The sequence below is a fragment of the Sclerotinia sclerotiorum genome, genomic scaffold, assembly GCF_000146945.2.
Source record: "Sclerotinia sclerotiorum 1980 UF-70 scaffold_14 genomic scaffold, whole genome shotgun sequence".
NCBI lineage: Eukaryota > Fungi > Ascomycota > Leotiomycetes > Helotiales > Sclerotiniaceae > Sclerotinia > Sclerotinia sclerotiorum.
In genome coordinates, this window is record NW_001820822.1 from 402,396 (window position 1) to 423,768 (window position 21,373).

At 44.0% G+C, this 21,373-nt stretch overlaps 8 protein-coding genes across 8 annotated transcripts; 5 read left to right on the forward strand and 3 right to left on the reverse strand.

The window, feature by feature from the left end:
- Positions 1-746: 746 nt before the first annotated feature.
- SS1G_09761 (predicted protein) lies at positions 747-2,160 on the forward strand (the record flags this gene model as incomplete). Its single annotated transcript, XM_001589078.1, has 4 exons — positions 747-807; positions 1,089-1,176; positions 1,501-1,574; positions 2,021-2,160. 4 exons carry the CDS (start codon positions 747-749, stop codon positions 2,158-2,160), a joined length of 363 nt encoding a protein of 120 aa, XP_001589128.1.
- Positions 2,161-2,549: 389 nt separating this feature from the next.
- On the reverse strand, positions 2,550-3,467 carry SS1G_09762 (conserved hypothetical protein; the record flags this gene model as incomplete). The annotated part of the gene is made up of 3 exons (XM_001589079.1): positions 2,550-2,723; positions 2,777-3,302; positions 3,439-3,467. 3 exons carry the CDS (start codon positions 3,465-3,467, stop codon positions 2,550-2,552), a joined length of 729 nt encoding a protein of 242 aa, XP_001589129.1.
- Positions 3,468-3,948: 481 nt separating this feature from the next.
- Positions 3,949-6,816, forward strand: SS1G_09763 (hypothetical protein; the record flags this gene model as incomplete). Its single annotated transcript, XM_001589080.1, has 4 exons — positions 3,949-4,333; positions 4,390-5,438; positions 5,694-6,251; positions 6,397-6,816. The coding sequence occupies 4 exons, from the start codon at positions 3,949-3,951 to the stop codon at positions 6,814-6,816; spliced, it is 2,412 nt and encodes an 803-aa protein (XP_001589130.1).
- A 1,187-nt stretch (positions 6,817-8,003) lies between these two features.
- SS1G_09764 (hypothetical protein) lies at positions 8,004-10,115 on the forward strand (the record flags this gene model as incomplete). Its single annotated transcript, XM_001589081.1, has 2 exons — positions 8,004-9,702; positions 10,042-10,115. The coding sequence occupies 2 exons, from the start codon at positions 8,004-8,006 to the stop codon at positions 10,113-10,115; spliced, it is 1,773 nt and encodes a 590-aa protein (XP_001589131.1).
- A 1,474-nt stretch (positions 10,116-11,589) lies between these two features.
- Positions 11,590-14,319, reverse strand: SS1G_09765 (hypothetical protein; the record flags this gene model as incomplete). Its single annotated transcript, XM_001589082.1, has 2 exons — positions 11,590-14,030; positions 14,091-14,319. 2 exons carry the CDS (start codon positions 14,317-14,319, stop codon positions 11,590-11,592), a joined length of 2,670 nt encoding a protein of 889 aa, XP_001589132.1.
- A 311-nt stretch (positions 14,320-14,630) lies between these two features.
- SS1G_09766 (hypothetical protein) lies at positions 14,631-16,390 on the forward strand (the record flags this gene model as incomplete). Its single annotated transcript, XM_001589083.1, has 5 exons — positions 14,631-14,786; positions 15,190-15,328; positions 15,842-15,861; positions 16,082-16,126; positions 16,262-16,390. The coding sequence occupies 5 exons, from the start codon at positions 14,631-14,633 to the stop codon at positions 16,388-16,390; spliced, it is 489 nt and encodes a 162-aa protein (XP_001589133.1).
- Positions 16,391-19,091: 2,701 nt separating this feature from the next.
- Positions 19,092-19,532, reverse strand: SS1G_09767 (predicted protein; the record flags this gene model as incomplete). Its single annotated transcript, XM_001589084.1, has 2 exons — positions 19,092-19,188; positions 19,246-19,532. 2 exons carry the CDS (start codon positions 19,530-19,532, stop codon positions 19,092-19,094), a joined length of 384 nt encoding a protein of 127 aa, XP_001589134.1.
- A 1,207-nt stretch (positions 19,533-20,739) lies between these two features.
- On the forward strand, positions 20,740-20,991 carry SS1G_09768 (predicted protein; the record flags this gene model as incomplete). Its single annotated transcript, XM_001589085.1, has 1 exon — positions 20,740-20,991. The coding sequence occupies one exon, from the start codon at positions 20,740-20,742 to the stop codon at positions 20,989-20,991; it is 252 nt and encodes an 83-aa protein (XP_001589135.1).
- Between the last annotated feature and the right edge of the window lie 382 nt (positions 20,992-21,373).

The following is a 21,373-nucleotide window of genomic DNA, read 5'->3' on the forward strand; positions in this document are numbered from 1 at the left end:
ACTTTCCACCTCCTTCACAATCACTACGCTGGGATGTATCATGTCCTCTAACCTGTGGATTTGGGGGGTGGGGGGCGGGGGGGAGGAGAATGAGTGGGGCTTGGGAGTGGGTTCTAGGTGTTTATGTATATATGTATATATTCTTCTGTTTATTTTCTTAAATATATATATATATTTTGTAAAAAGGGGATGAATGGGGTAATGTATGTATGTATGTATGTATGTATGTATGTATGTATGTAAGATCTTACTATATACCAAAAATGAAGGAATGAACTAGCATAAATCATAAATCACAGTACAGAACAAAACAGAATAGAACAGACAGAAGAGAAAAATATATTCCCCTCTCAAGAAATACTCCTAAGAGCTCAAAAATCATAAATAGGGGACCATTTACCACTAACCCCAAACTCAGTATTAATGCATGGACTTCGCTGCGGAATTTAACTTGGTAACGGGATAGATATCTTTTCTCCTTAGTATAAAAAAAATGCTTCACATTTCCGCTGTCCTCCTTTGCAGCTATCATCATCACTCACTCAAATATATGGATATGGAGATACAGAAGAAATGCACAGGTTTTATCCACGTATCCTCCACTGAGTAGATATTACTTCTTTTACCTAAAACCTGAGTTGAGACGTAGACGGACTACTATGAGATGAGGCATTAACCGCGATTCATTTCCCGGGAGGGAAGGCTTGGGGGTTTTGGGGTAAATTAACACGAATAATATAATAAAAATGCGCGACGAAATCAAGAAATCACGCACTATCAACGTCCTACGAAGCAACCCGCCAGGATGTGGGAGAATCAGCTCGTCGTAATTTAACATTTGCCCTTGCACTGTGAGATTCCCAAACATGCATTTTTCTGAGGAGAATGAATATCTCACCGCAATGTGCATTTCCTACATTTTCCTATCCTATTCGCACTTCTTATGGCCAGGGTAACAAAAGAAAATTATTCTCGTAGTTGGCGGCTCTTAAAACTCCGCAAGTGCTTGAATTATCTGGGATTGATTCGGCTTTTTTTTACTGAGAATTAGATATTCCGATTATGACAAGATTATAATGAGAATGCAGATGTAAGCGGAAACCTCCAGGGTTATATCAACAGCGTGTTTGGTTTCGAAGTGGCAGATGGGGTGAAGACGATGGATAGTTTGACTAGGTAGGATGGTGATGCGATTGAGGCGGCGATGGGTGCTTAAAGCGAACCTTTTGCTACGGGGGGAAATTTCGCTGGAGGAACATTGCCCGTGATGGGATTTCTTGAGGAGGGAAGAGAGAAAACTCGAGGGTTTGTTGCAGAAATCTGGCGATGATGACGATGCGAAAGCGGATGTGGATGATGAGAGAAACATCTAGGAAATCTCATGTGTAGTTGGTTCACTCACTTCTTAGGACGCCGTCGGAGGGAACGGGAGGGTTCTTCCCTTGTGCTGCGCTTAGGAATTTCATTCCGGAGACGGCGCTGGTGATATTATCGGGAAAGAAGTACGGAAGAAAGTACGAGTTTAGGTGAGAAGGATGGTAATGTTTCGTCTGGTGATTATCTTACCCTCGCTTGTATGTTGCTGCTGTACTGTACATCCCTTATCCGGGGAAACACACACATGAGCAATTCTCCGCCACCTACCCTCCCAAAATCAATTCTAAATATCTATCGCATCCTCTTGATCTCGAGATACTCTCTCTTCACATCTGATACATTCTCACAAACAATCGTATCACCAGCTCCTCTTTCCTCGCTTCTACCAACTAGTGGAAGAAAAACCACGGGGTTCTAGAGAATATGATCCATCTAGATGCCATCAAGAATGTGTGAAGAAAGCCACTCTGAGTGCATGGCTCCCAACAAGTAAAAATTCCATGCGCCATGCTATCTTTAAAGAAAGTACGGGTGATGATCGAGAAAGTAGTTGTGTATAAGACGAGGAACTTGAGGATAGTAGAGAAGAGTATCTTTCCTTGATCCACGAGGGGTCATTGTCAGACTACTGTGTATGCGGTAGCTAAGAAGACGGCGGATTTGATGAAGAATGATTGTGCATGGATGCTTGAAGTGGATCTGGAGAGATTGAGGAATAGTTTACATTTTGATTGTTTCAACGTCATTTTCGTCGACGTTAATTTGTGGATTTTGCATAAGTGAACATTGCTTTCAAAAGCATCCTCTGTCAAAAGTTAACTGCGAAGTGAAAACACAATTCTGGAATATAACCAGCTCGTAAAGGAAGTCTCAAATCGTTGTACCAGAGCCATTCAGTTTACTGAGCTTAAAGCTTTCAGAAGTTTTGTACAGGTAAAATACTCTCCCTACGCTTGGAGGTCGAGTATACCTTGAGATTCCAGACACATTGCAACTTTGATGATCCGTGAAATTCAGTAGAAAGCACAGGAAGAAGAACAAGTAGAGAGTCAAGCAACCTTCAATAGATAAGAGATATCATACATTAATATCGTTCATTCATGTCAATTAAGATGTCTAAATTGACTAATCCATGTGAGATTGATTCAAGACTTTTCTCGTTATTTGGAATCTTAATTCGCAGGTAATCGCTCCACAACAGCTGCCATTTCCTCATCTGTGTAGATTCTGAAGCCCTTCTCCTTGGTAACACTAGCCAATTGCACATTCTTCGAATCTAACTTCTCTTCCATGACCTGCTTTAATGTCTTCAATACCAAAGTTTCTGCCTCTTCAATTGTGAGTGACTAAATCTTACGGTTAGTGATATCATGTGTATGTGGGTATCTTCTTATTATACCTTGTGAAACTCGTTCTGTAATTCAGCTTGGGCTCCTTCTGAACCTGAACCAATAGCCTTTGCATCATATCTATAAAATGTTCCACTTGGCTCAGCGTGGTATAATTGTGGTCCGTCCTCATCGTATCCAGCGATCAAAAGAGCAACACCGAATGGTCTACTCATAATACTCTCCTCACCATCTGCACCTTCACCAAATCTCAATGCCAAATCGCAAATAGCCTGAGTGCAGCTCTCGACTCTTAAAGGTTCGTTGTAGTGGAAGCTGTGATTTTGAGATTCGACTCGAGCGTGTTCTACCATTGATCGTGCATCTGCTTGAAGTCCTGACATGGCACATCCAATATGACGATCAATCTCGACAATCTTCTCAACAGACGACGTTTCGAGTAAGGTGGAAGTTACGCGCTTTTCGACACCGAGAACTACTCCACCACCAGTTGCAACTCCTATTGCCGTTGACCCTAACTTGATAGCCTCTAGAGAGTATTCGACTTGGAACAAACGACCCTCCGGGGAAAAGGTACTGATGTTATATTAATATTGACCTGAATTGTGAGATATTGGCTGTAGCTGGGTTTCGACATACTTGATACCCCGATCTGCAAAGTTGTTAGTCGATATAACGAAGACATAGGCGCCCCAAGAATGCTTCAACTAACTTACCATATTCAGATCTTGCAATAAACATCTTGGGAAACAGCCGCTGCAAAAGTAAGAGAGGGTATGTGCTGGTCGATGAAGAGATAGTCTCGAGGTAGAATGCGTTGATTGAATTCAAATACGTAAAGTGAGGGTATTCGCGGGGAGGTAAAGTCAGAAAGTTGACGGTATGAACAAACAGCTTGTTCTAGAGGGTTGGTAGCTATCAGATTTCGGAGCTACTTTAGGCAAGCACAGGCATGCGAAGCTATCGAAAGGCCCGTTCCTGAGGTTGAACTCTGAGTGACTAGATCTAAATAGGTTTAGCTTCATCTACACGTCTTTCTGGGAACTCAATTATATCAAAACGCGTGAACAAATGGAGTAGGACTTGGAGAGAATAAATTCATAGTAACGGCAATGGAGATATACGGTTTACTTTCGCATAGGTACAATTAGGTTACCAATCTCAATTCAATATATTTTCGGCTTCTTCGTGCTCATAATTTTCAAATCCAGATGTGATAATTATGTCTTCGCAAGCTAGAGTCTCTTCACAACCTGAGCGGAGGTCGAACAATGATAATGGCAGTGGCAGCTCCAGATCCCGCCCACCTTCTGCACTGGCAGGCACAAGATCCGAGAGACCAGATGCACGCCGGCGTCCTTCACCAGCACCGGCAGCTGGAGAATCAAATCACCGACGAGCACAATCGAGCTCGCAACGGAATAATAGAGGGGTAGTGGAAGAGAGAAGGACTGAACGGGTTCATGTCGGAACTCGAGACACAGTGACGTCGAGAACAAGAAGTCCTGATCGTCGCGCACCTACCGAACGTTCTACGACTAGTAATACTTCTAGATCCCGCGGGGAAGAGTTTCCATCCAGAACATCGAAAGTCGAAACCCCACCTGGTAAGATCCTTTCTGGGGTAAAATGTACAAAGTCATTCTAAACATCACGATTCTAGTATTGTCATGGGATCCTCAGGTATCATTGGTGCCTCATACGACCGCGCCATTAGCATCCAGAATTTCTATTCCACCACTTGCTTCTCAAGCTCCCCAAGCCCAACAGCCGCAGCCCCTCCACGAATTGTCTTTAGAAGCTCAAGAAGCAGCTATATTGGAGGACCTCCTGTTTGTTTTCATGGGATATGAGGGACAATATATAAGATTCGGGAAGAGTTATGACCCCCTTGTTGAAAAGGATCGTCTCGCTGGCCCCAGCTTTAAGATATTACCTGGCTTGGATCCTAGTTTACAGGACCTCACCACGACTATGCTTAAAATGGCGACGAATTACGGAGCAACTGAGGCTTTCGTTGAAGTGCAGAGCCGGGAAGAGTTTGGGGCTGTGAATCATGCATTATGTGCTGCCATGAGGAAACTCCTACATGATTACCTCATTTTGATCGCTCAGCTCGAAACCCAATTTCTCACTAATCCATCTTTTACTTTACATGTTCTGAACCTCCATACTCTCCCTACGAGTCACATGATGCTTCAACTATCTTCACTTGCCCATGAAATATTGAAGAGAAATTCCATGCTTGAGGAAGACGAGGAAGATGGGGATGGAATGGATGATTTCGAAAATATTCTAGAAAGTCTCCGGGAAGGTGGAGACCTTGGGCTTGGAAATATTCCAGGTAAAAAGATCTGCAAAGGTGGAAGTGTATTAGGTCTCATTACCAAACGATTGGAGACAATGTCCGGTGATCCAGCTGCTAGGTCTCTCCTAACCTCATTGTTACGAGATGCTAGTCGACCTTATATGGTGATGCTGAATGAGTGGTTACATCATGGAAGCATCAAAGATCCTCATGCAGAGTTCCTTGTGAGGGAACAGAAAAGTATCAAGAGGGAAAGGCTGGAGGAGGATTATACCGATGAGTACTGGGAAAGGCGATACACGATCAGGGATACTGATGTACCTCCTCAATTGGAAGGTGTGAAAGATAAAGTCCTCTTGGCGGGCAAGTATCTCAATGTCGTACGTGAATGTGGAGGTGTTGATGTAAGTAAAGAGGTGAAAGATGTCCCTCGGTCATTTGATGACAATCGATTCTTGGAAAACGTCAATAGTGCCTACGCGCATGCCAACGAGTCTTTACTTAACTTATTACTGACTGCTCATGCTTTACCTGCACGATTGAGGTCCTTGAAGCATTATTTCTTCTTAGACCGCTCGGACTTCTTTTCTTATTTCCTGGAGCTCGGCAATTCCGAGTTGCGAAAACCTGTCAAGGCTGTTAACACGAGCAAGCTTCAGTCTTTACTCGATCTTGTTCTTCGACAACCTGGAAGTGTCGCAGCGCAAGATCCCTTCAAGGAAGACATCAAAGTTGAGATGAATGATATCAGCTTGACAAATATGTTGACGAGGGTAGTCAATATATCCGGCATTGAACAAGGAGAGTCGCTACAAACTCCTGCTCAACCAGTCACAGAGAACGACAAGGCTGCTGTTGGCTTTACCTCCCTCCAATTAGATTATTCCGTCCCTTTTCCAGTGTCTCTGGTCATTAGTAGGAAGACAGTCTGGAGATATCAAGCACTCTTTCGATATCTGCTATCCTTACGCTATCTTGAGCAACAACTTGTTTCCTGTTGGCAAACACATAATCGAGCCGCTACTTGGTCTCACAAAAGCTCAAATCGGAATCTTGAGTTGTGGAAGCGAAGAGTATTTACATTGCGAGCACGAATGCTTGTATTTGTACAACAACTTCTTTACTTCTGTACATCTGAGGTCATTGAACCAAACTGGCAGGGATTGATGGCTAGGCTCAATGCGAAGGAAGACGATAAAATTGGAAAAACGCCAGCTGTGAGAACTGTCGACGAACTGATGCAAGATCACGTTGACTTCCTTGATACTTGTATGAAGGAGTGCATGCTTACGAATAGCAGACTTCTGAGGGCATGTTTATTATAATTATTGTTAAGTTAAGCTCTACTAACCACTTTGGCAGATCCACTCTAAATTGATGTCAACCTGTACTATGTTCGCAACGTTCACTTCCTGGCTCTCGAGAGAATTGGAGAAGATCGACACGGATTTGCTAGGTGCAGAAAGGCCCAGTACCATGAACGCACAACAATGGACTCGCTACCAGCGTGATCGAGGCGCTAGAAACGGCGAATCAAACAATGTGAACCCACCTCCGGAAGGGGGCTTTGATGAAACACGACTTGAAAAGATGTATGAGATCATCAAAAAATACGAGTTCAACTTTAGCAAGCATTTGCAGATTTTGCTGGATGCTCTCAACCACTATGCTGCTACAGAAACAGTAGTATTATTGGGATTATGTGCAAGGTTGAGCACTGCCAATCAAGGTACTCAGTTTAATGGCTTACGGACTGATGAAGATGGTGCGGGACAACATTAATGTTTTCATTTGGTTGGCATTGTCGTCCGTTTAGAATTTGGTATGGTATGTTGTGATGATATCCACGGAGGGGCAATATGGAGCACGGGCGTTAGTTAACACCTCCCTGTTTTATGGGCGGCATTATTGAGGTAATGAAAGAAATCCTTTGTGGTGGTTTGCTTGTATGTAGAGATATAGGGAAATACCAACTACATAGTACAACACAATTAACAAGACTCCCAGGCGATGATTGCTTGATTTTGTAGGAAAACATTGTTAGTGGATAGGTTCTGATTTCATCTAACCCACAAACTATGGAGATGCTAGGTCTTTCGTCTCCATACAGCCGGAGCATTTTAGTCAATTGTGGCGGGTGTACCGTGCCGTAGCGAGGGGCAATTTCGTCGGCTCCCGATGATTTTTGTGACCAAAACTAACCTCCACGAATTTTAAAATGTCCGGACTTGTTGGGTAATACAAACAAAACGCCGGGAAAGAGGTAGTCAAAGTACTTAGGTAATTGGTCTTGATAAGATATATAGATCATGTATTTTCCTTATCAATCTGCTTGCGTGCTTTCAACCAGACAAGTATCCCCAGAATGAAGAATTCATTGTTCAATTGTTCATTGTGAAATGTGGAGTTAATATACGATCAACCATTGGGTCGAATTTATTAGTCCTGATCATATAATATATTCTCAATTTTCTAGCCTTCTTGCATCGCTCTCGTACCTACCTTCCTGCCTTTGTACTTCACCATCAACTTTTTCCTGCAAACCTTCGTAGCACAGCCAATAAAACAATTGAAGTACATGCTGCGGGAAGTAGCAGATCGTTGGGCGCGTAAAAGGTATTTTGGCTAGTAACCTTCTAGTCCTCTTCATTCTTTATTATCACTTCAAGGATCTGGTCTAGCCTGCTAGAGAAGGGTATATCCTCACAAAAGGCAACAAAAAGGTACCATACTTCACTACTCGCCCTTACATTAATCTGCCAACCTATGTAGCCGTTACTCAGGGCCTTGATTTTGCCATTGCTGAAGGCGTTGCGGGGTTGATGTCAAATTTGACCATCGACAGGTTCTTTGCAGCCTTCACTCACCGCCCAGATATCTCTGAACTCACAATGAAATTTGCTAACATCATTGCTTTCAGGTTACATCCATTCGACTGCACTACTACTTAGAAATCCAAAACCCTCAAGATGCACATCAAAGACATGCTCGCAGAGGCCGAGAGGTCGGGCAACCCCTCTTTTTCCTTCGAATTCTTCCCACCAAAAACTGCTCAAGGTGTGCAAAATCTTTACGATAGAATGGACCGCATGCATGGACTAGGGCCTAGCTTCATTGATATTACTTGGGGCGCAGGTGGTCGCTTGGCCCAATTGACCTGCGAGATGGTGGGAGTGGCTCAATCGCAATATGGTTTGGAAACCTGCATGCATTTGACTTGTACCGATATGGGAAAAGAAAAAGTCGACGAAGCTCTCAGAAATGCCTACAAAGCCGGATGCACAAACATTCTTGCTCTAAGAGGAGATCCTCCGCGTGAAAAGGAGAAGTGGGAGGCGACCGAAGGAGGATTTCAATATGCGAAAGACCTTGTTCATTATATTCGTCAGACATACGGCAATCATTTCGATATAGGAGTTGCCGGGTATCCCGAGGGTTGCGATGACCAGGACGATGAAGATTTATTGCTAGACCATTTAAAGGAGAAGGTCGACGCCGGTGCTACCTTCATTGTTACACAAATGTTCTACGATGTCGATAATTTCATTGATTGGCTGGGAAAAGTTAAAGCAAGAGGTGTTACCATCCCTGTTATTCCAGGTATCATGCCCATCAACACATATGCAAGCTTCCTTCGAAGATGCAACCACATGGGGTGTAAGATACCGCCTAAATGGAGCGCGTCTCTCGAAGCTGTCAAGAATGACGATTCTGCCGTGCGTAACATCGGGAAGGATCTGGTCGCTGAAATGTGTCGTCGCATTATTCAAGCTGGAGTACATCATCTACATTTTTACACTATGAACTTGGCTCAGGCAACTCGCATGGTGCTTGAGGAACTTAATTTAACTCCATCGACGCAACGTCCTTTGAAGCACGCACTTCCTTGGAGACAATCACTTGGTCTTGGTCGTAGAGAGGAAGATGTTCGCCCAATCTTCTGGAAGAACCGAAACAAGTCTTATGTGGCTAGAACCCAGGATTGGGATGAATTTCCTAACGGTAGATGGGGAGACTCGAGATCTCCTGCTTTTGGCGAGTTGGATGCTTATGGAATTGGCTTAAAGGGCAGCAATGAACAAAACATTAAACTCTGGGGTCAACCAAAATCTATCAAGGACATCGCCGAACTCTTTGTCAGTTATCTTGAGAACGGGATAGAAAGTCTTCCTTGGAGTGAAGCTCCAATCTCAAGCGAAGCGGATATCATTAAGTCTGATTTGATTGAGCTCAATCGACGTGGATTCCTTACCATTAACTCTCAACCTGCTGTTGACGGTGTTAAGTCATCTGATCCTGTGTATGGTTGGGGACCTACAAACGGTTATGTTTACCAGAAAGCTTATTTGGAACTCTTGGTCGCTCCGGATATGATGCCCGAGTTAGTGCGTCGTATTCAGCACGACCCTGACCTAACATACTATGCTGTTAAGAAGACTGGAGATTTGCAAACGAACGCACAGAGTGATGGACCCAACGCTGTCACCTGGGGAGTATTCCCTGGTAAAGAAATTGTGCAACCTACCATCGTCGAGACCATCAGTTTCTTAGCTTGGAAAGATGAGGCATTCCGTCTGGGAACAGATTGGGCTCACTGTCATTCTGCACTTAGCCCAAGTCGTGGGCTCATTGAATCCATTATGGATTCATGGTACCTTGTCAATATTGGTAAGTTATTCTCTTCTGTTCAATCCTTAGATGGCCACTGATTTAACGTTAATCTTAGTTCATAACGACTTTCACAAGTCACATGGGCTCTTCCCACTTTTCGATGGGCTCACTGTAAAAAATCTCCAAGAACCTTTCGAGACTTCCGAGAATGGTGACGTTGATGGTGTACGATTTATCGAACCCCAGTCTGTCCCACTAACAAATGGGGAGGCCAATGGTCATTAATACTTTCAACATGATTATACTTTTTCAACACGATTTTACGATTCAACATGTATGAGGATGGGTCACTTTGGTTTTATGGCATTTAACATTGCATTTAGCGCTGGTGTTTAGGAAGGGCAAACTTCAACAAGTTTGGCGTTCAAAAAGGATCTCAACGATCCAAAATGGTATGGGCGGGGGTTTAAAAAGTGACAGCCGATATTTTTAATGGTATACGGACTTGTGATATCACTGCCTTCAACGGCCTTTTATAGATAGGGCGAATGTTTATTGTCCTTTTCAGTCGATTGTTACATACATCATATATGATATATCGATTAATTAAAGATTTTATCTTTTAGAATGATTTGAGATGGATGGTCTACTTGATATATTCATGGTGTGTGAGTTAAGTTTATGACCGTCTGGTAATGATGCTGTCGGTAGTTGTTAACATGGCTTTTATTGGGGTTTGTGTTTGATGTGGGCTTATTGTGCGCCTAGGTTTATTTCCATCTAGGATTCTTTCCACTTATGTGTTTAATTTATTTATGTCTCTCTCCCACCTAGGGGATTTGAGCAAAGAAGAAAGTCCCACTCGAAAGTACTCAGTATGAGGAAGTATCAAAGTATACTAACAACTTATCTACCTACCTAAATATCTCATCTCACCTGTCTTCTATTCATCCATCCATTTAGTCATCACAGTACAATCCATCCAGCCTTTGATTTCATCTAAATATCCATCACAACTCACAAAACAAAACACAAACACACACAAAAAATATCCCTTTTATAAAATTTTGATTCTTTTTTTGATTCTATCTATATAATATAATACCAACGACTTTCGCAATGAAAGAGTCATGTCGAGTACCAATCAATCATTTTATCCCATGTATCCCACCACACCCCCCAAATTTTGACCTGAGCTATGTAACGCAACGTGAAAAAGAATGAACACCTGAAAAGAGCAAAGCAACTCCCCGGAAAAGGCAAGTTAGGAGAAACAGAGAAATATGTAAAGTACAAATCCTCTATTTACGCTCCCTTTCCTGCCCCTCTGACTACCTCATCCAGCAATAAGCTGCAAGAGGTAGCAATACCAAATGTAGGTTTTTGGTCTGTAGATTTTTAAGTAATTTTCATGCTTTTGTCTTTTTGCGTGAGCAAATGCCAACCCTCTTTCTTCCGCCCAAATCGTCTCAAATGCTTTTCATCATCCCGGTCAAAGGACATCCCATCTTCCTTCCCAACAACCCATCGCAACGACGCCTCTATAAACAAGGTACCAATCAAAAAAAGCAAAGCCATCTAATGCAACGCTTAAAAAAGCTGGTATCCCTCTATAAGATTTTCTTTCATTTCCCCGCTTCCAAACTCAGAACGAAATGTGAGCTCGTCCTGTTGAGCGGGGACAACGAATGCGAACAAAATGGAATCCCAAGCACAAGTCAGGTGCTGAGGCCTCTAATCACAACTCATTCCTTTCGCCGCCAAATGCAATGCTAATGTATAAAAAACCCAACGCAAACTTTTCTTAAACCGAATATACTCTGTAGGTCTCGACGCTGTCAGATAGAGCAAAATGAATTAAAGGAAAATGCAACAACGCCCGTGCAATGCAATGAAAACCATCTATAAGCTATCCCACCCAAACGTATAATTCGTATGATTCCGCTAAATGTTGGTATGTACGCCCTGGACAGGGGAATCAATCTTTGCGTTTACTGGTCTAAACAATTGGGCCATGTCTAGTGTCAAGTTCGATACGCCGAAGTCTTTGTCAATGTCACTGACCGATCCAGGCTCCTCTCCTCGCTTTGATGTATCGGTGGAGGCCCATCGCTTAGAAAATTTGAGCAATTGAATCACATGTGTGAACCTTTGATCCGAAGGCATTTGCCAGTCAAGCTTTTGAGATAGCATACACTTCTGAAGCCAGTAAAAATGTGCACCATCGCGACAGAACCCAAAGCGGCGGGAATAAGAAGCTCCTGGGGGGTATTGAACGCTGATATCCTCATCCCACGCTTTCTTCCACTTTTCGAAGGCTGTCGTGACAGATTTGAGAAGCTGATGAGAAAGTAGAGATTGGCCATCGACAGGAGTTGCCCGCCCACTGTTATTTGCGCTTGGTGCCCCACTGCCGTTTTGATCCCCGCTCCTGATCACCCAGTCATTTTGACTTAGTGGTGTATTTGTTCCACTGTTCAAGGATGCAGCGATTTGCCCAGATTCTTGTGACACCTGTTTCTGAGCAGTCCACAATTGCACATGAAGAGCATGAACCAGAACGAATTTGGAGAACAAGTTCGTGGTTCCGGGTTGCATGTCATAAGTATGATGCATCAGAGTCTTCAGGACGGTGTGCATCTCGGGCTGCTTGCGTCGTCGGTTGCCTTCAGGGTTCTTTTGGGCTGATACCGCGGCACCATTAAGACCGAGAGCATCCGCGCACTCCGCAGAAGAGCGAGCCTCCCACGCAGCGTCATCAGCAGGAAGAGGAAGTCTAATCTCAAGTGCATCAAAAGAAGGCGCAATGTTGAAGAATATAACCAAAGCAGAATCCAGTAAGAAGATCATATAAAGTAGCCTAGATCTTTTTTCCTGCTCAACCCAAGCATTCCAATCAAAGTTTGCGGCAACAAAAGCATCAACATTTACATGGGCTTGGTGCAGAACGCTGAAAGGGCTCGTGGTCATTGGTTGTGTGAGACCAGCCCTTCTGGCTAGAGAAACAACCATGGGGAAGTCACGTCTGGCTTTCTCGCGCTGAAGTGGTGTACCATGCCATGTGAAAAGAACTTGCATCATAAATATAGCTGCGATTTGCTCAATTTCAAACTTGGAAGAGCCAATTGAATCGTTGGGATAGTCACCACTTGGTCCTCGGGAAATGATCGAATAGACTTGAGAATTGGATTCTATTACCATCTTCATAACTTCCATCATCTCGCGGACCTGAGCTGGGTTCATGCGATCAGAGTAAACCGCGCCAATGCAGATCATACCTAGTAGAAGACCTTCATAGGAATCCGTGATACGGAACGTAGGCATGTGGATGATGGGGAAATGCCCTTGGAAATTGCTGAACTGTTCAAGGAAGTGCTTAATGTTATCTGCGGAAAGAAATTTTCTGATTTCTTGACTGCGAGCATTGAGTTGTGAATGTGCGTTAAGGCAAAAGTTTAGCAATTGGCTTGAAATTTGCTGGAGTGGGTCGTTTGGAGCTGGGATGTTCCAATTGGAGAAATCAGAACTTGGGATATCGGGAGCACCTGGGTAGACAACACCATTGAATAAACCGTGGTTAGAAGGTTCTTGTTTTATTTGTATTTGTGTGTTCGCGAGATTCGAGTTGTAAGGTTCTTGTTTAATCTGCATTTGTTGGTTCGTGAGGTTCGAGTTGTTGTAGGGAGTCATGAAGTTGTTTTGACCGTTCGGTTGCATGTGAGGCCAGTCGAGTATCGGATGTTGGCTGGCGTTCGCTCCTGCATAGACAGGCATCGGAGGTCTTCCGTTAGAAACAGTTGACATTCCCTCCATCGACTGCGCATGCAAGTTAGCAGTGTTGCCTTGAGAAGCAAAATCGTAGCTCTGACTGTAAGAATGACCATTCTGACCATTTGGCATACTGAATGCCATGGCAGGGTTCATAGCGGAAGACATAGTACTCGGCATTCCTCCTCCATAGCCTTGATCAAAACTCGATCGACTCGAACCGCCCGCCGCAGGTCCATTAATCCTTCGGTCTCGGTTATCGGGGTTGCCGAGTCGCTGAAGATCGTTCGAAGCTTTCGAAGCTTGATCATCTGTTAGGTTAGAACCAGCATCGGCAATACTTCCATCGGGAACCACACCAAATGGGTGCATTGAGCCATCGTTTGGCATACCATTCATACCATTCATACCCATAAGATCAGACTCTGGGCCCATTGGCTGATGTGCTTTTGGTCCCGGATGTGACTTCTTCAAATGCGCTTGCGCATGGGACAAGTGACTTGCTCCTGTAGGGTTTCCACGACGAATTGAACATTTCTGAAAATGACGCTTCAAGATATCACTGCGGGAAAAGGTGTCACGACAAAGTACGCACATGTACGGGCGATCTCCAGTATCTGAAATGTGTTAAGGTTTTATTCCGCAATTGACTGATGAAATGTGGGGGGAATACTTACGTCTCAATAAATGACGCTTGAGATGCTTGGCATGAAGGTATGTTTTAGTACAATGAGGACATGGGAATTTTCCATCAGCATCCTTTGCGGGGATCATGGCATTTTTTGTGGATCCAGGACCAGTGGCAGTGACCTGGGGGCGACCCGGTGCACTGGGCAATATTCCTCTTCGACCCTGAGAACCCACTACATGGGTAGGAGGTTCTTCTGCAAGCACTTGCTGAAGCATATTGTTTTGAGGATAACCTCCATGCATTGAGAGGTGTTGTGGGACATTACTCGCAGGCATAGGTCTCAATGGGGGACCTCGACTAGTTGCAGGAGCCGGCGCAATAGGCTGGTTATGCGATAAAGCGGTTGAGGATTGGGGCATCATTGAGGCCGAAGTGCGGTATTGATGCTGCGGAGGTTGCTGCTGGTAAGAGTTTCCATACATCATCTGTGCAGGCCTTGATTGTGCTCCAACCTGCGAATAACCTAAACTAGCAGACCCCGGTGTGTTTGGTGTGCCAGGAGTGCGTGGAGTGTGAGGCGCGCTCCATGACTGCTGTTGCTGCTGCTGTTGTTGCTGTTGCTGCTGCTGCTGCTGTTGCATTGCAGCGTGCTGCTGTGGTTGCAGAGGTGGTAAAGTATGAGGAGGCAAATTCGAGTTATGCTGGAGCTGGTGAGGAGAAATGCCAGGAAGTGGAGAGTATGGTGAGTTTCCGTTGCTCATCGCGTTTGAATGATATTGGGCGTTGTCCATAACGAGTACGGAGTTTTTGATACGAACTTTCTTGATGGGATGATCGACTACTCAATCATAAGAACTTTTCGCCGTTGTATCACTGTGATCGAAATTGTTGATCCGTAGTTCTTGAGGTTGAAATGTAATGGGCTTCAGGAAACCAATTGGTCTTGTCGCGTCCAACTACTCAAAGCTTCAGGTGTCGAGTCTTCTTTTCCGTGAACGGATGGATGTACGTATTCGAGGTCTTGTGAAGCAGATAAGACGGTGGAAAGTTTAAATGGACCCTGCGTCAACAACAACGGTGATGCGCGCCGTAAGCAGTATGATATTGAGGCCGTTATGGAGAATGGATAACTCTTTTGCGGGTAGCTTGAACGAAGCGCGACGAAGCTTTGCTATGAGGCTCAAGATGTTCACAGTGAATTGTTCGTGTTCGAAGCAATAAGTGGATCCGAAGAAGACTTTATCCGTTCCAATGATCCAAAGATGGGCGCAAATAAACGCGGTGGTGGGGAACTTAATATTTTTTTTTTTTTTCGCAAGTGTGAGGATGCGGTCGATCAACAGGGTCCCTTCAACGCTTTTTAGGAATCCAGGAATAAAATAATAATCCGCCCACGAATATTGAGAAGCAGCAATTCCGTAGCACGGCGTCTATTAAATTGGAGATTGAGGGGGGCTTGCGGGAAGGTATGCTGGTATGCTTGTTGCCTTTCTACCTTTCCTCGAAATCTCCCAGGGCGGATGGAAATGTTAGATGATAGAAGAGTGGATAGGTCTGGTGGGTGGGTTAGAAGGGAGAGGTGAGAACTTAGAAGGTAGTATGATGGAGAAAGAAAAACGTCGGACGTCTGTTTTGAGTGGAGGCGTCACAAGAAATTCTCTCACTCTTAGATCTTATTAGACTACTACTTTTGAGACTCTTGAGGGAAAAAGGAAAAGGGAAAATTTGAATAGTACTAGGTAATGTCGGTATTTAGTGCGGTGAACGAGTAAGGATTTTTCTTCCCTGAATCAACAGATAATGCTGCTTTAAGAGACGTATGTGTTCCCTTTTTGGTGATAGAATGAATCGAAGTGAACGGACGGATGGATTTTGAATGGAATATTTCTCGCGTTCATGGATTGAAATAGAATAGCTCGTTTTTTTTCCAACGGTGAGGAATCCGAGGATGGGATATGGGATGATGGTTGAGAGCAAAACAAACCTTACCCTAGATTTGACAAAGCATTGACATGGCAAGCAGGAACGAGTCGACAGGACAAGGTAGAGGAAGCAGAAACTTCCCAAGATGATTTAGTCGCCGTACGAAGGATATCAAATTGCGACAGGCAAGAAGGTTTTCACGACGATACTCTACGGATTAGATGTGTACACTGTAGGGTCGAGTCTCCAATTCCTATCATCTACGACCGGCATTCTACTGATCTCTCAGTACAGCACAGCGCCGTTGCTTACAAAGAGAGGGCAAGATACATGTCCTGTGCCTCGGATCATCTCATTGCTCACTCGACGTATCACGATATCTTTGACAAAATTATTTCAAGGGACCTCCTCTACTTCGAATAACTGCTAGCTTCACCTGTTACAATGTAGAAAACTCTAATGAATGCCAAGGGATGCTGATTGTACTTGGTAGCTTGGTAATTATTTCATGGGTCACTGAGCCTACACTTCGATACCTTCGAATGACTTTCCCCAAAGTTACTTGTCCCAAAGTCAACCTCTGATCGAACTCTTTTGGCTGTTGGCAGAGAGGCTTGAGTCGTAATGCTTTTGATCCTAGACTTCAATGCTACCTACCGATGTGTATGTGTGTACATGACATGGTAAAATAGACGATTGCTTGGCTACCATACTTTCTTGTAAAGGGGTTTATGCCATGGAGAAAATTCATAAATTTCTAACTCGACTTAGCTAGATGTGATGTTCAGCATTACCATACAATAAAATCCACCCCTGTCGCTCTGCTTTACCGTTTGAACAAGAAGCTGAGTGAATTTTCTATGCTCAAAGTTTCACCGAACTTCCTGCGTAGGCGATGAAATTGATGAAAATGGCATCATCTCCTGATTCATCTCAAATCAACAAACTTACTAGGCCTACATCTACCGGCCCGGCATATGGGCAAGGTTATACTCGCTGTCCTTCATGACGATTCTTGTCGACTCCGTAATCTTTCTATAGCAGCTTCACTGTACAGGAGCTAAATAGGTAATAGTATCGATTCGAGGGTCAGAAGTTTAACCTTCCCAAAACTCTTTCCCACGCATTCGTCAACGCATCCCGCCATCCAGCCATCCAACCATCCAACCAAGCCTCCCAGCATCCCATCCATGGTGAATACCGTTAGTTTCTTTGCATGTCAAACTCGCTACCTACCACTCCTCAATAACATGTCACCAACGCACCATCTGATAACACAAGAAAACGGTTTGCTCCGTGATATCATTTACCTCAAACAGCTTAGACACTTTGCAAGCTAGATGCAGTATCTGTGCTGTGTACAACACATTCAAAACACTGTCCTACTAAGTCCTACTTTGTCTATCAACTCACACGCTATCGCCAGCTCAGGCCCTGATGCATTTCATCACTTTCAGAAACGGCCACGCTGCCTTCGCACACTCGTCCACGAATTCTATGCGGCCAAGTATGATCTCGAAAAGCAATGAAACTCAACCAAAGCCGCACCTCCGGCTGGTGACAGGCCATCTTCCGGATACAGGCACCTTACTCCTTTACTGCTCAATTTTCTTTTCTAGGTAGAGTTTAATCAAAATGCGTTTAGAATGTTTAGATGATCTCCCCAATCAAAGCAAGAATTCCGACCTTCCGAACTGCCGCGAAAATCCCAAGTTTTCCAGGGCTTCAACGATGGCAACAAATTGAAAGGTGGTAGTAGAAGTCGACGATCCCTTGTTTTCTACTTTCGGACGTTGGGGATGTTTTTGATTTTAGAAAGATTACTTTTTGTCAACAACAGGGTTCTCAGAGCAGCCGATAGAGTGTTTCTGCTTGCTGCTTTTCATGAAAAAGTCCCGGCATACTTGCCGATTGTACGTCTGACATGGATTTTGGTAAGCAAATTGTTCTGCGTGCTGCGTCATCAAGCACCAGAGAGGAACGCACAAACGGTGTGGCGGTACTGGTCTTTTATTTTTGTCTATGGATGAGGAGTTCCACCTATCAATTCGAGTTATCAATGATCGATCATCAGTCAGTCTTGAATTGGATTGATCTGATTCGATTTGATCTTGATATTAAGTTTAAAACTATCAATCTTGTTGGTTATCCCGAGATTGGAAGTTTATTTACTACTGTTGTTGTTGCTGTTGCATCAGCATCAGCATGCATCATCATCGTGACTGTTTGAAGTCTTGGATTAAAATTTAAAACAACCTTCATTCTGCGATCAAGTACGACAGCGGCTATGTACCAATGCATCATCCAATCAGGTGAGGCTTGTGATATGATTTCCAATTAGGGTAGCCTTTTCTGTGTGGCGCTACGACTGCGTTATCGATATTCAAAGCGAACCCACCATGTTCAAGGTACCGTAGTTCCAAATCGGTTACAGGCTGGATAAAACCTTGGCCCTCTGCTCGCTTCTCTGCTTTTATGCATTTGGTGCAACCATCCGCTTCTCATCCATGCATAATTTCATTCCATCCATCCAGTACATGCAAATATACATCCATCCATACACCCATACATAGCATTATCATGATAAATCAATTCCAATTTCAACCTCTGCGGAGTAAGGTGTACACAGATTAACCGTATCTTGACTTATCAATAATGATAAAATAATGATAATCATATGGTGCACAGCTCAGAAGGTGCTTGCTTTCTTGTTTGCACACTGCAATGTGTGTATTATTAATATTTTGTTCAGAAAAGTGAAACATCAAACCGATGTTTTAAGAACATTTCTCGCTGACAGATTCCCGACGCGCACCAATCATAGCAGCAATGCTCGCACCTAAAGGCTAAAATACACTCTTAATCTTAGCTTATAGAAACTATGTAACTATGGCACGATTCACGACTCGCGACTCGTGCAATTCGATTCAATTGCAATGCTATTGGAAACGCCTCACAACTTCTCCAAGCGATGCGATATCATACTACGCTGTACATTCTCTACACATTGTGTGAAATCTGTTTACCGAGGTTCAGGCAACGAACTGCTTCTTCCTAGGCAAGTCAAAGAAGTCCAAAATCAGACATCCTCCGTACGCGTGCGTGGCAGCCAGCGATCGAATATCTACTCTAGCTTCATTATCGTGAGCGTTGGGACATGCGGGCCCATGCTATCCGGCAAAACATCCATCATCAAGCGCCTTTTTCGAAGCACCGACAAACTACACGTTGATAATGGCGCCGAAGGAATTTTACACCGCTCGCCTCCACATGCTGACTTGAAGATGTCTTCATGTATGATATCATCTACAACACCTGGTGATTCAAAAGGATTTGTATAAAGTACTTTGGGTAGATGTATCATTCGGTTAATTGGAGCATGGCCTGGTTGAAGATTCGAAGGGTTTGATGCAATGGAAGACCCGCGTACGAGCATCGAGCCATTATGCGGTGGAACAGGAGCTTTTTCCCTGTACAGAACATCAGCAACATTCGATCTCTCGAGCACATGATTCGTTAATCTGATCTGACCGAAACTCAAGGGTCGGATCTGAACAAATTGCATCGTGAGCTTCGTGTCGCAGAGGATTGAGCTAAAAAGTCTCACTAACACATATTTGGGTTGCTAAATTGCCGGACAACTCATTATTTAATGGAAGAGGCTGGCAGGTTACATTCAAAACGAGATCTACAAGGATTTATGCTTGATCTTGGGAAGTTGGGAGGGAAGTCAACCTGTCAAGCAGCCTGCAGGGGACGAAGAAGTTACTTTGTGCTTCCATGCCCATTTTTTTATTCTTCAGGCGCGCCGTATCCGCTATTGCTACTTTTTCCGTGTCTTGCTGTTATAAGAATATAAGAATAAGTGCCACGTTCCTATGTTCTTGCGAGTCATGCATGGAAAGGTCCGTGTTTCAATGCATCAAAAGTGGGATGCTGTGGTATTATTCCGAATAATAAGCGTTGTTGATGTGGTTCTGTACGACAAAAGTTGTGTATATCAATCCTCGACATTCCACCGCCTCGTATCGCGGCATCGTGCTTCAAACTTATTTTCAATTATCCTTAATGTACGCTCGAGGTAATTCGATTGAGATGAGGATCACACGGCCTTGATATACCTAATTTAAAATGAGGTGTACATTCTCCTGACCTCCCGACTTCAAGTGAAGTAATTTCATGGATCCATCGAGCCTTTCATTAATGCTATTACCTCTTCCCAATCTCGTTTCCTTACTTTATTAGAGGTCTGTTATGACCGCCATGATCAATGAAATTTGATTTTCGGGGGCTAGATTGAGTACCAGATCATCGTTACCGATAGGTCGAAGAGATCTGTTCTCTCTCATTTGCTATGTCTTCGTATGTAAGATGAGGCGGATGGAGGAAGTTTCAAACCATTAATTGAAATGCAAGAGATCTTCGCTTCACCTTGTCTGATTTTGAATTTCACGTTATAACCCTCGTAGTTCATATCACATGATTCACGCTGCTTCCAGAATTCTAGACTGTTGATCGTTCTATATATAAATCTTACCGAGACAAGAAGTGGTGCCCCTTACAAGGCTGTGTAATTTCCTGTTGCCACAAATAAAGAAGCTTGGTATTTGAACCGTCTGATTCTCTTCTCCATCTTCTCCAAGTAAACAAACCACATTCGTTTTATTTCATTCAGTTCTTCAGGCTCAGGCTTCCCGATCTCGAAAGCATCCTCAACTTCGAAATAATATTTATCGCCTTTCCGATTATCAACACACATAATCACGTGCAAAATGCAGCCTTCCATCTTCGTCTTTGCTTTCGCAGCTGTTGCAGCAGCCACCGCTTCTGACGCCTCAGCTGCTACCAGCGCCGTCGCCCCGGCCACCACCGGCACCTTCAGCAACGGAACCGCAACCAACGGCAGCTTCGTTTCCCCAACAGCCACTGGCGCTTCTTCGACAAGTAAAGCTGCTGCTCCTGCCAACTTCGTTCCAGCAGGTGCTCTTGCCGCTGCCGCTGCAGGCATGGTTTACCTCTTGTAATCTTTCCATCGGGCGTTGGCTTTCAAATTGTGATACCCGGGTTTCTGCATGCGAGAATGTCACCCTTCTGATTACTTTTTTTTTGGCATGCATGGCATTGCTTGGGGTACTCTTCCAGATGAGATTAGGCGTGCATTGGAAGAGCTTCGGGACGGTGGAGGACACAAGACGATCACTTAGACGGAGGCCTACATTCGGACGTGGAGATTTTATACCTTTCCTGGCATTGATTCTGCTAGCTTCAATTCAAACATACCCTCTTCAGAATACCATGCTGAATATAACATCCCATGCCGTGATATCTTCTTTTCAAATGCTAGACGTTTCTAACTGTCTTCAAACGGTTAATCTTTACGCGTCGCTACATATATCTAACTTTGGA